Raw genomic sequence first — 14,160 nt, 5'->3', positions numbered from 1 at the left:
AAGATTTTATTCTGCTATTTTAAAACCCACTATGTCTTCTTATTATGTAATCTTGCAGTTTGTAATAAATACCCATTTTTTGGGTAGGTAAATAAAATTTCGGTATTTACCGGGTATTTACCCAATTTTTATTTACCTACCCAGTGGGTAAATACCCAAGTCCCATCCCTAATATCAGAATTACTTACACACAATCATAGTCATACGTCTTGCGAATAAAATCAGAAAAATAAACACACTGCTGAACAAGACTGCACTTATTTAATATAAAAATACATTTACACGTGACGTTTCGATCTTCCAGCCAAGATCCTCATCAGACGTACACTCAACATGTACGTCTGATGAGGATCTTGGCTAGAAGATCGAAACGTCACGTGTAAATGTGTTTTTATATATTAAATAAGTACAGTCAGGTTCAGCAATGTGTTTATTTTTCAGAATGACTTACGTAACCTACTTTAAAGAAGTTGATAGTGGTAAAGTGGTAAAGCTGTTTTCACCTTTAGTAACGAAGTCTCGTATTCGATTCGTAAAAGGAGTTGGAAATTAGTGTAATTTTAATTTAAAGTTAAACTTAAGTGTTAATTTTCACGTTGTTTTAGTCATGAAAAGGCACAATAAACACTAAACAAATATTGTAAATATGGGAACAAATGCGGTTTAAAATTACTAACAATTTAACTTCAAAAAATTATATACCTGTAGACTGTTTTTCAGTTAAACAATTACCTATGACCACATAACAACAAAACTTGGTACATCTTTCATAGAACTAAGGCAATAATATCTATGTATGTATGTATAAACTACAGGAAGTTAAAAACGTCTTTATGAAACCATGACTGAAATGTAATCCGTAAGAAATCAATGAACTACATTTTTTTTCCGTCTTGCAAGCGAGTTGCCTAATTTTCATATGATAATCAAACCAAACGATGCTTACGCAATACGAAGATAAGTGATACACACTATGTGATCAAAAGTATTAAGGACTTACAAATTCGTGGCGCCCTCCATCGTCCCTGCTGGAATTTAATACGGTGTTGGCCCACCCTTAGCCTTGATGACAGCTTCCACTCTCGCAGGCATACTTTCAAGCAGGTGCTGGAAGGTTTCTTGGGGAATGGCAGCCCATTCTTCACGGAGTGCTGAACGGAGGAGAGGTATCGATGTAGGTCGTTAAGACCTGGCACGAAGCCGGCGTTCCAAAACATCCCAAAGATGTTTTATAGGAATCATGTCAGGACTCTGTGCAGGCCAGTCCATTACAGGGATGTTATGGTCGTGTAACCACTCCGCCATAGGCCGTGCAGTATGAACAGATGCTCGATCATGTTGAAAGATGCAATTGCCATCCCCGAATTGCTCTTCAACAGTGGGAAGCAAGAAGGTGCTTAAAACATCAATGTAGGGCTGCGCTGTGAAAATGCCACCCAAAACAAGAAGGGGTGCAAGCCCCCTCCAAGAAAAGCACGACCACACCATAACACCACCACCTCCGAATTTTATTGTTGGCACTATACACGCTGACAAATGTCGTTCACAGGGCATTCGCCGTACCCACGTCCTGCCATCGAATCGCCACATTGTGTACCGTGATTCGTCACTCCACACCACGTTTTCCTCCGTTCAATCGTCCAATGTTTACGCTTTTTACACCAAACGAGGCATCTTTTGGCATTTACCTGCGTGATGTGTGGCTTATGAGCAGTCGCTCCACCATGAAATCCAAGTTTTCTTACCTTACGCCTGTCATAGTACTTGGAGTGGATCCTGATTTTTTTTTGGAATTCCTGTGTGATGGTCTGGATAGATGTCTGCCTATTACACTTTACGACCCTCTTCAACTGTCGGCGGTCTCAGTCAGTCAACAGAAGAGGTCGGCCTGTACGCGTTTCTGCTGTACGTGTCCCTTCACGTTTTCACTTCACTATCACATCAGACACAGTGAATCTAGGGATGTTTAGGAGTGTGGAAATCTCGCGTACAGACTTCTGACACAAGTGGCACCCAATCACCAGGCCACGTTCGAAGTCCGTGAGTTCCGCGGAGCGCCCCATTCTGTTTTCTCACGATGTCTAATGCTTACTGAGATTGATGATAATGAGTACCTGGCAGTAGGTGGCAACTAATGTACCTAATATGAAAAATGTATGTTTGGGGGTATCTGGATACTATTGATCACATATTGAATATATAACGGTAAAAGTGGATCTGAAAAGATAGAGGGACGGTAGATAGTGGTCAAGGGCACCGATTTCTCTGTAAATTTGGGGGGGGGGCATTCGGATGCAGAAGGTATATATATGAGGATTTTAAGGCAAATTGTATTTAAATTATGCCAAATATTGTATATTTACAAATACAATAGGTGGGCGCACATGAGCTTTGGGGGACCCGGGGACCCCGGCCCCTCAAGATCGGCGCCCTGACGTCACACCGTCCTCCTGCTTATCTTTCTCCATTGTAATTTTTAGGAACTGGGGGGACGCCGTACATAGTTTTTGGAAGTGGGAGACGGCAGTCCCCGCGTTCCCCTCACTTTTACCCCTGTATATACATTTGGATTAAATTTGCATATTTAAATGCTATTTGGGATCTGTGATGTGAATGGAGAAATGGCCTGGAATTGCTGTGGCTGGTCTCGGTGAATCCTTTTCCTTCAACCTTCAGAAAATTGACTTAAACAATTGCTTTTGCAAAACTGCCTTTTCAAGCCCCAAACAGAAAATGATAGCAGAAATTTTCGGGAAGTATTGTTATTTTTACTGCTAGTTCCTCACTTTAGATAGTGTATATTTACAACGAAGAGGGGCTTCATGTGCATCGGTGCACTCCCCCTCAATCCGGCCCTATACTATTGGCCATTAAAATTCAACACCAGGAAGAATGAATCCAATTGGCTTGTCATTCGTATAACGTGCCATATTAGTACCCATATTCGACAAGATGTGACCATAGTAATGCGATTATGGAATCAGTTGCTGCAAGGAGAATGAAAGTCGATGTCAGTTATCTCAATGTCTCTTCCATTCTAGGGAAGCGCGGTGGCTCAGTGGTAGAGCGTTCACCTCCGGTGCTTGGGGTTCCTGGTTCGATCCCAGCTCGCGCCGTGTGGACTTTGTGGTGGACAAACACCGTGCTCGTGGGTTTCCTCGGGATTCTCCCGTTTTCTCCCACTTTCTTCATTCCACCATTTCACTCATCTCTCATCATCACCGTCTCCTTTAGCCTAACCGGAATAAGCGTGGGACGTAAAACTTAAACATTTCATTTTTCATTTTCTTCCATTCTATACACACACCACAGAACGAGATGACACCCATCTTGTTGGTATAGCTATTACAGTTCGTACAGACACATCATGACTTCTCGTGCCCTAACAGCACAAGATGTGCTAGGCATGTGCCAGTTAAGTGTCCCAGCTACTTTTTAGGTACCCGACACTTGGCACATATGATACTCATGTGCTAAGTATGTGCTTCAGCTACCTACAGTTTTAGGTACTTGTTACACCTAATTGCTATTTGCAACTATGTACCACAAATATAGCATTTATATACCTGGCTCAGTTTTGCACTCTAACAGTCATTTGTTTTTATGTCATCACTTGGGACAATATCTGTCATGTTCTAGGTACGTCCTTTAGGTACATTCGATACCCGGCGGGAGCTCATGTGGTTTTGATTGCACGTTAATTAGTAGGTCCACGTCTCATATAGCCTCGCTGCTGAACGGAACGTTAAACCCAAAATCAGCTGAACTCAACTCCTTTAGGTACATACTATTTCAGATACCCTAACAGTATAAGATGCTAGGCATTCGTCATTTAGGTGTTCTAAATTCATCTTCACACATTTGATGCATTTTGTTGCTTCTTTTTCCAAGCGATTGTGTACTAGAAGCAACAAACACATCAACTTTATTTGATGGCAACTGTCTCCGATCATTTTAAAGTGAATATGGAAGAACAATAAAATAAAGTAAATAGACACTCGTCATTTTCTTATGAAATTACAGGGCGAGCAGATTTTATCTGATCCCAAACGGTTATCATCGAATATACGCGGTTAAAGGAGCACTTTGATTAGCCAAATTCAAAAGACCTCAAAAATTTATTCCTCTACAAGCGACGTTTCCTTCATCATCGCCTCCGTGTCCAACTCGGAGGAGTACGTGGTCCAAAGGTTGTTAGTTCGCGCCCACCCTCGAGTACACTTTTTCTTTTACTTGTTTAAAGTGTTTTTTAGACTCACCTTAATGTAAACACATTACGCATATAGGCGATTTAACATATTTTGAGGGAGTAATTTTTTGGTTCATTGACGCTTACGGCATGGAGAAAATACCTAAAACATACCTATCATGTTCCCTTAGGTATATGTCAGGCATGTGCCTAGGGGCGGACATAGACTGTGACTATCACTTGCCATCCATGTTATTTCTCTCTCAGAGGTACATAAGGAGCATACTAGACACATTCCCATGTACCTGAGGGAACATGATAGGCATATGCCTCCTATGTAATTGTGCTGTTAGGGTGCAGATATGTAAGTCCACTCTCTCACCATTACCTTTGTTGTCACTTGTTCATCACTACAATGGAGGACAGTGGTATTCAGCTATGAGAGTCCTTGCTTTCTTGGATATATACGTGTCCCTAAATATGGAACCGAGTAGATAAATCCAGCACAAGTATGTACTCACCATACAGACTGAAACTTTCATTGTGGTACAAGGATGCATAAGCTACACCTCACGCTGCCATTGCTCTTCACTCAGAAAGTTTGTCCACTGCGTCGTACATTCATGACTAGCCAAACTTGTCCTCTTATTTAATCTGGATACTGCAGGAACATCATTTTGCAGTAGGATAACATGTGTTCCCATGTCGCCAAAGGAATTCAGCCTGCTGTTCTCTGTATATGCTTTCTACCAAGACCTGCTAGGTTTCCGGACCTAACATGCATCAAACTGATGAGGAATATAGTAGGTAAATACCTCATTGTCAGTCGGGCTCCGGTAGCCAGTACCTAAGTGGATAACATATAATATACAGACATTTATATATATTCGCATGATTAGCTACCTTCTCGAATAACTCTGGGTGGCGAAGCAGTTATTATCCTTCTTGATAACTAAGTTTTGTATGTTGTGACAGGCATTAGAAGCACGCCACAAACTACGAAATCGTTCCATTCTTGTATTTTATCATATATGCCTTCCAAATTTGGTGTTTTAGGCAATTGTTTTGTTATTAATGGCCAGTAGTATGGTTTAGATTGTAAAGTCCAGTAGTATAGTAATGACTACTTATGGAACAAACAATAATCATACTTGTACAAGGCTGTGTATTCTTCTATTGTTGTATTACATTATCGTAGAGTTTCCTTGGAGTTCCAATTTAACATGTTTTAAACATTTTATGTTTTGGAATCACTAAAATATTTATTTGTTACATATTTTTTCATGCGTTCCTTTATGTAAGAATCCATTTTATTATTTACAGCGCCAGGAACAATTGGTGTGGACAGACGGAGGAAGTTATTTGTCCAACAGGAGACCTTTTTACGGAGAAAGGGAAATGTTCCGAGGAGGACAAGATAATATATACTATGGCGACAGACAGGTTAGTAAATTGGTATAATATACACAAAACCTATTTTGTATTAAATCAGAGAAATGATCAGATAAGAGTAGGGTTCGATATCACAATTTTAAATTGTAATAAAATTTGAAATGGATAAAACTTGAAATTGTAGTGACAAAATCGATTCTTAATAATAATACACTATTAGATTTACTTACTAATTGGTTGTATTGTTAATAGCTTCTAATTAGATGAAAGAAAAGTGAAGGAAATGTATTTAAAAATTATTTTAAGATTGTCTTCAAAATTATTCTTAAGTCATTTTATTCATTGTAAGCTTGAAAATTTTAAAGGAGAATTTTCCCACGTGAATCTTTTGTATGGTATTAGTTGAAAATTCTGACACAAAACAACGATTGAGTGGAAGATGGAAACGGTGTCCAGACAAAATAGGAATCAGTTCTTCTACCATCCTGTGGTTCTCATATTTCCTTCCACGTTTTAATTCCAGTATTTCTTCCATTACCATTTACGTGCATTAATCGTTCGCCATCTTTAATCTATATTGCATAAACAATGAATGAGAAACTGAAGATTTAAAATTGACATTTTTTTTCGAATCGATTACTCACACCGTTCATTCATATTTAAATCGCATTTTAGTAATATTATTAAAAGATTGTGGTTATCATGTTATCGAATACCATCTAATTTAATGTTAAATATAAATGTGATGGCCTCTATTATGCAATTTGATTACCAACGTTAGCCCAGGCAAACTTCAAAATTTAATGTTAAATAAATTAGGTATTTCTACACTGTTAGCCTACTAGGTTGATAATTTTATTTCAGAGGCAGCAAGGCTACATCATAGTATTAAACGTTATATAAAAAAATATTTTTCAGCCACTCTACTAACAGGAGCTTAAGACTTGCATGGCGTAAATTATGCACAGTTCTCCTCGGTAATCTAAGGTAAAAGTAACCAATACTTCAGAAATACTTTGAAAATACTCCAGAAGAGGCTTAGGCTCTTTCAAACCGTTTTTCCGCAGAAACGAAAAAATACGTACTTTTTTACTTTTACGTCTAGTATCAGCATGTATAGTTTCCTCTGAATCGCTTATGTTTTTTAGTCGATTTTGACCTTTCTAATATTATTTAGAGGTATCTGAATGAGGGCCGTTGCAACCCGGCAACCGTTTTCTCATAGAAAAGCAAAAACCCACATTCCTCACTTTTCTATCTAGTATGTGCATACACCATTTTCTGTAAATTTTGTTCTTTTGGACATTTTGAGCATTTTTGAACATATTTCGGAAAGGGCTTAGGCCCCTTCAAACCATTTTTTTTCGTAGAAATGAAAAAGCACGGTTCACTTTATTTTATGTCTAGTATCTACTTGCAAAATTTCATTGTAATCGGCGTGCGTGTAAGATGAATGTTTGCGAACGTTTGCGAATGTTCCATTTAAGATGAAATAAGCTGCTACCATTTTGTATCATCGTTAAAATTCATTCAGTAGTTGTATGGCTACAGCTTCGAGTTCTAAATCTTGTGAATATATTAAAAACTAATTGAATCAGTTGTTTGTGAAACCTGATTTGTCAAAAAAAAAAAAAAAAATCCATGATTGAGATATCATCTGCAAGAATTAATATAATGACGTAATGCGATACCCGATTCTGGATTTGTCACCTTTTTGAGTCATGTTTTGCTCCATCATATTTAATAGAGTCATAAATAAATTCAAACTATAGGGTCATATCAGGTTTTGCCACTTGGGAGTGAGGTGGGGGGAAGAATATCCACTGACATCAGCCTTCCATACTCTTATTAGTATATTAGTACACAATTTTATTAAAAGACATATGTTTCTGAAACTCAGAGGGGTAATTGCCTCTGCCCTTTTTAAATGCCGCCTCTTATTTAAACTTTAGTTTATTTTAATTTTAGAGTTTAATTTGTCGTGACATATCTACTAACATAATATAAAACACTGTTTGTAGGGACTCAATTTTATTATGATCAGGAGAAATTAAACTAGTCCGTTCTTTGAAACAACAACAACAACAAAAAAAAATGTATTACAAACAAACAGAAAACATTTAATCTGATCGAAAGACCTATTCAAATGCTAAAATCATTTAAACGTCAAAAAATACGAAACAGCAAACATAAAATGTCTCTTTCATTTTGCTCAAAATACGAGTAGAATTTTATCGACAGGTCGGGTCTCTCAAACGACTGATTCAATTAACTTCACAAGAATTAACATTTCAGTGATTTGTCCATTTGTAAACAGTAATTATCCAATTTCTCAAGAGGCTTTACGCTTCTAATTACTTTCTTTTTAAGTACAATCAATACTTTGAAAATGAGCCAGACAAGATATATTAAATGAAGAAACAAATGGGTTCATTATTTTATGGATCAAAGTTGTTTCATTACGTTTTAGATGCCATACTTACGTTTTAGGTGCGATTAACTTTCTGCATTAAACGAAAGATCTATAGATGAACGATTAGTTCGTCATAATACTTTAAGCGTTAACTGGTATAATTTTCAACATGTTCACATTGTTTGCTGCTGAGTGATTTACAATAAATATCGACATATATTAATAATTGAATATAAAAAAAAAATGTGCTGGGTAGCGTGGTTACATATTTAATACTCATGTTTGTATTATGAATATAAATATTAAAGTGAAAAATTATTTTTTTTTTAAAGTACACATTTCTATATTTTGTTTCAGACGTATCATCGATTGCCGCCTCCAGGCCCTCCTCCTGCATCACGGGGACTATTTTCTTTAAGCTGGTGCAGTAAGTGTTATAAATGTAGAATTTGGACACATATTATGGATATCATAAAGATTTATAGGACATAATGCTAACTCATAAACAAGTTACAAATAGGTATATTTTTCAAATAAATTAAATTTTTAATAAATGACAAGAGCAATTTGAATTATATAAGTGAAGGAAAGTTGAAATATTTGTTCTGATCACACTACTCAGTGACGCATGCACTGGTGATCCTCTTAAGATGGTGTCCATACATGAAAAGGAACAATATGTACTCTGTGGAAATTAAATTTTTGTTTTAATTCCAATGAATATCCCGGCTAGGTAAAGGAGACGGGAATGATGACAAATGAATAAAATGGTGGAATGAAGAAAGTGGGAGGAAACGGGAGAACCTCGAGAAAACTCACACGGTGTTCGGCCACCACGAAGCTCTCTTAGTGTCAGCGGGGATCGAACCAAGGACCCGATGCACCAGACAGAGGTGAACGCTCTACCACTGAGCCACGGTGGCCCCATATACTGTGTGGTTCACAGGCTTAAAATCTTGCGTGCGTACAGAAAGCCACGCCCTAAAGAGATAAGTACCAAGAGATGATATGAAAAGCCTAAGATATGGGATGTGTCAGATTTGCCACGCAGTAGAAGAATTATTGTTGATGTAATTCAGATGGTTCAGAAGAGACGAATGGCGTACTACTAAATCACTTAAACGAAAATCCTTATAGTTGGCAATTAAAAGGCCAACGTTACGCAAGAAAGTGACTCTGCCCTACATGCTAAAATTGGCACACGATCTGATAGGCAAAGACAGTAATATAAGTATGAAATTTTCTGAAATAATACTTATCCGTTTACACGGTGATGTATTCTTCTCTCTCGCGAGATTGTTTCGAAGTCAATATGTGGTTTGTAATCTCAATGTATCACATCAATGCTTCATTTTTCATATAAATTGGCAATAGGCGCGAGTCACATGAAAATCTGGGGATCTTCACATCTGCCTATTTAAATTAGTAATTATCAGAAGCTAGAGTAAATATCGGGAAATTTGTTATTTTTTTAAAAATCCATCAGTACATCTGTAGGTAAGGTGAAAATTTTGGAGAACTACTAAAAAATCACTAGAGTTAGCAACAGATCTGCAAACGCGGAAAACAAGAGTCTATTTTTGTGAGAGGTAAACTTTCTAAGATACAATATCGTGTGAAATCTAAAGGAACCCGCTCAGAGCTTATGGAAATCCGGTTTCCATTAAATTGGCTGCTATTGTAGTATGTTGTGTATTTTGATCCCCTGATGAAAAGTTTCAATGGGCACGAACCCCTAAGACCCCACATTTTTGAGATATCCGCTAATTATTATCGTCACTTAAAGGCATACGTTCCCTCGTAAACTGAAAATGGTAATTAGGTCTACATTTTGTCTATGAAGTATGAAGGAGTCTCACTAGGGTATACTAGAGTTTTTGGGATCGCTGATTCCGAATCCGAGGTCGGTTAACCTCCATTACGTCATGTTCAAGGTCATTCGAAGGTCAAATCGAAGGGAACGTTGCAAAAATCTGAACAAAAAGTACCTAAATGGTTTCTGAGTCCCTAGATCCAATTGCCATTTTCTTGATTCGACAAGGTCATTTCAAGGTCATTGCAGGGTCATTTCAAGGTCAGACTTGAAAAACCATCGAAAAAGATTGAAAAACTCATAGATAGGGTTTTAGAGTAACTGAAGAAACTTTATTTAGACCATGAAAGTACTGATATTTTTCAATTACATAGAAATGAGTTTGAGCCAGGATATTTACGTTTTAGAATATTTTCAAGATTTAGAAACGCTACTCGATATCAGCTTTGGATACGCTTTGCAATGAGTGATGACGAATTACCGGCCGTTGAAGTAGATGGTCCGATATTAGGGTATTATTGCACTTGTAAGTCCGGCGCTAGGACAGTAGGTTGTTGAGTTGAGTTGATTTTGAGTTTAACGTCCCGTTCAGCAGCGAAGCTATATGAGACGTGGACATACTGATTAACATGGAATCCGAACCACATGAGCTCCCGCCGGGAAGACATCAGGTTGTTGTGGACGTGTAGCCAGTGTCCTATGGTTTTTAGGATGGGTTTGACATCAATAACAAATCAAATACCCTAGTCGAGTTCTACTGGAAAACATGCAAGATGGTATTAATCATAATGTGGACAACGATGGAAATGAAGGTGAAATACTGGAGGTTGAAGTTCAAGAATGATGAGATGCGAGATGGAGAACAATTTTTTTATTGGAGAAGACGACGCTGCAAATGACTGACAGGAAAACTAAATGGACAATATTACTGGTGCGATTAACACCGAACCTGGATTCGGAATCAGATATCCTAAAGTTTATGTTTCTTTATGATTTTTTCTGACGGATTTTCAAGTTTGACATTGAGATGATCCCGAAATAGCCTCGAAATGATCTTGTCGGGTCAAGAAAATGACAATCGGATCCAGGGAATCAGAAAACATTTATGTACTTTTTGCTCAGATTCTTGCAACGTCCTCTCTCTATTTGACCTTCAAATGACCTTGAATTTGACGTCTTGGAGGTTGACCAGCCTCGGATTCGGAATCAGCGACCCCAAAAATCGTACCAGTAGTATACCGTACTGAGACTTGTTCATACTTCATAGATAAAATGTTTACCTAATGATTATTTTAGTTTTCAAAGGATTGTATGCTTTTAAGTGACGATAATAAACGTCAGCGGATATCTCAAAACCGTGGAATTTTTGGGCTTCGTGCGCATTGAGACTTTTCATTATGGGGCCAAAATACACAACATACTGCAACAGCAGCCAATTTAACGGAAACGGATTGCTCTTCGTTTTAGCCACTATTAGGAACTGCCACTACTAATAGGCCTAACTACATTCAACTGCCATCTTTAAAAAAAAGTATTGGTTTTTATTTATGTACTAAACGAGGGCTGCGCTCTTGTGGAGGCAATTGCCCCCGGAGAAGCTCCCCATCGTTCGAGGAGGCCCACTTTAAGACAAAATTTTCTTACTCCACATACGATACAAACATGAAATTATAAATGAAGTATCAAACAGGTTCACTACATTACAAAAACAAAACAGCACACAAAAAGTAAATAAAACAAAAATGAGTCGCGGGCCCATTTCAGTAAAAAGTGTCTACTATTAGGGGCCATAGAAGTAATATTTATTCGTATGGCTTTGAGATTTGTCAATATTTTCTCCTTAATTAATTTGTCATGTATGGACCGGGCCCAAAGGTTTGCGGCAGGGTCCACAAAGAGTAAGAGAAAGACGGAAAGGAGGAACCTATTTTCAAAATTTTCGGGAGGACTCAAAACAACTTTTCTAGGGGCCTAAATATGAATGTTTCCCCCCCCCCAGAAAAAAGTCTAAGTTACGGCGCTGTACTAAACATTTCCTTTCATTTGTATTTGTTAATTGATATATAAGAAGTAAGAACTAGATTGTTACACAGTTAATTTAATTCACTTTTATTTAAGAGTGGGAAAGCTGTAAGACAAACCAAACCTGTTGATAATCTATATTTTTTTCGAATTTCAAAGAAGATAGCGTTTTTCACGAATGCGTAGTCGAATATATAGAATAATTACATGTGCAAAATAATATATGAATTTAGCGTGTGTAAATATTACATATTGTGCCATATGAAATACATACACTCACCAGCCAAAACATTATGACCGAATGTTACTTCTTGAAGAAGTCATTGGGCTGACGTAAAAGGCATGGGACAGAGCAGATCCGCTCACCAAACAGTAACAGGGATCTCACTCGACTAGTCAGTATAATGCTTGTATATAGAAAGGGAAAGACTGGCGATATATCACAGATTGATACGAGCTAGATTGTAATAGCAAGAAGAATAGAAACGAGCATCTCGGAAACAGTGCTACTTGCCGGGTGCTCGTGACCTGCTGTAGTTAATGCTTTCCAAAGTTGGAAAAAGGATTTTGAAACCATCACCAAGTCACACGAAATGGAGCGGCTATATCTCATAAAAATATCAGATACTGTTAACACTCGAGGTTGGTGCAACAGGATAGAGCGCAAAATTTGGCACAATTAACAGATGATTTTAACAATGAACAAAGCATGAGTATGTTTGAGTTGGGCCTACATTGTTAGATATGAGACCAAACCTTAAGTACACGGAATCGTTAATTACGATTGGATAATCACGTATCCATTGGACCACCGAACAATGGCACAACATAACAATCTGCCGTTAACGGTCAGAATCTGCCGTTTTTATTTCTTACTTTTTTAAAAAGAAGAACAGCTGCTTTGGACGTACACATAGGATGACAACAGGTCTGTGGTAGATCCATTATGGTATGGGAAACTTTCACATGAGCCCGATAGTGCGTGTGGGAGGCACCACGACGACTCCTAGAAATTAACAGGTTATACTCGATCATGGACACCCATTTACATGCGGCATATTGACCAGCTGGGAATGTCATCTTTCAGCCGGAAAACACTTCTCGTCACAAAGCCAGTGCTTTACTCAGTGATTCAAGGAGCATAGAGGTGAAATGTAACTGCTGTAATAGCCCCAAACTCCCCGATCTTATCCCAATTAAACACAGTTGGGATGTCATTGAATGTCAGATTCGAGTTCATGACACTCTCCAAGAAAGTTACAAAATTAAGTGACTTGTGTTTGCAGATGTTGCGCACCATACAGTCAACCTCCTATCAAGGCTTCATTGCTTTCATGCCAAACCGAACTGCAGCCCTGCGAACCAAAGGCGGACGTATCAGATATTAGATATATGGTCATAATGTTTTGGCTGTATCATATAAAATTTGTGTCAAATTGTAGTGTATACTCATTTATAGCATATTTTATATTTAATCCTTAGCGAAGACAGCATTTTGTATCGTAGTTAAAAATTAAAGTGAAAACGACGGTTCATTAGAAGTACTTGTTCTTTTTCTAATCAGTTGAAGTTCCGCCGTTATGATGTTGATATTTTGATATTCTAACCAATATACAGAGTCTGCCCAAAAATAAGTAGAATAATGTGTTCCTGCCTACGCGGACGGTTGGAGTGGGGCTCTTTTGTGGCGGGAAAGGTGGTAGTTGATCTTGAAGAAACAAGGTGAGCCTCATCAATTGCTTGTGCGTCGTTACAATGTGCGAATTGGTTTTAGACTGAACGATGTTCAACTTCACATCATAACTTCACGATACCGTTGAATATAGCAACAATATGAGACCAAATCTTATGTTATTTTCTAAAAATCGTGTTTGGAGACCATGAGCATGGTTAAAGATGCTTACGACGATGAAGCAGTGTCCTAAGGAATGATTTTTTGCTGGGACAAGATGTTCCGAGAAGGCAGAGTAGAGGTTGGCGACGCAGAATGGATGTCCGTCAAAGGCATAGTGCGACGAAAATTTGCAAAACATGAGAGAGAAGAAAAATTCCGATCGATGTCTGAATTAGCAGAAGAGCACAGTATTCCGTAAACCACAGAACATAACATTCTTACAGAAAATTTAGCGCAGATGGTTCCCAAGATGTGTGTAGAAATGTTCACCCAGGTGCTGTCGGAACATCAGATGGCTGCTCATGTGACAGTCTCTCTTGAATTATTTGACTTTTGTGAAAGTGATCTGAATTTTTTAGATATCGTGGTTACTGGTTACTAGACATGGTTCATTGAGTACTACCCTGAGTCAAAAAGTCAAAGTGAAAAGTGAAAAG

General features: G+C 38.0%; 1 protein-coding gene across 1 annotated transcript in view; it reads left to right on the top strand.

Moving 5' to 3' along the window:
- Nucleotides 1-14,160, top strand: part of LOC145686412 (trypsin-1-like) — a 91,758-nt gene that overhangs the window by 55,564 nt on the left and 22,034 nt on the right. Inside the window, exons 2-3 of the mRNA XM_081759705.1 lie at nucleotides 5,513-5,632; nucleotides 8,352-8,421. Of these exons, the coding sequence (XP_081615831.1) occupies nucleotides 5,513-5,632; nucleotides 8,352-8,421 (190 nt within the window). The remainder of the gene's footprint in view (nucleotides 1-5,512; nucleotides 5,633-8,351; nucleotides 8,422-14,160) is intronic.

Source organism: Thermobia domestica, chromosome 5 (genome assembly GCF_964235325.1).
Source record: "Thermobia domestica chromosome 5, izTheDome1.hap1.1, whole genome shotgun sequence".
Taxonomy (NCBI): domain Eukaryota; kingdom Metazoa; phylum Arthropoda; class Insecta; order Zygentoma; family Lepismatidae; genus Thermobia; species Thermobia domestica.
The sequence above is the reverse complement of the archived record's forward strand: the minus strand, read 5'-3'. Positions and strand labels throughout refer to the sequence as shown.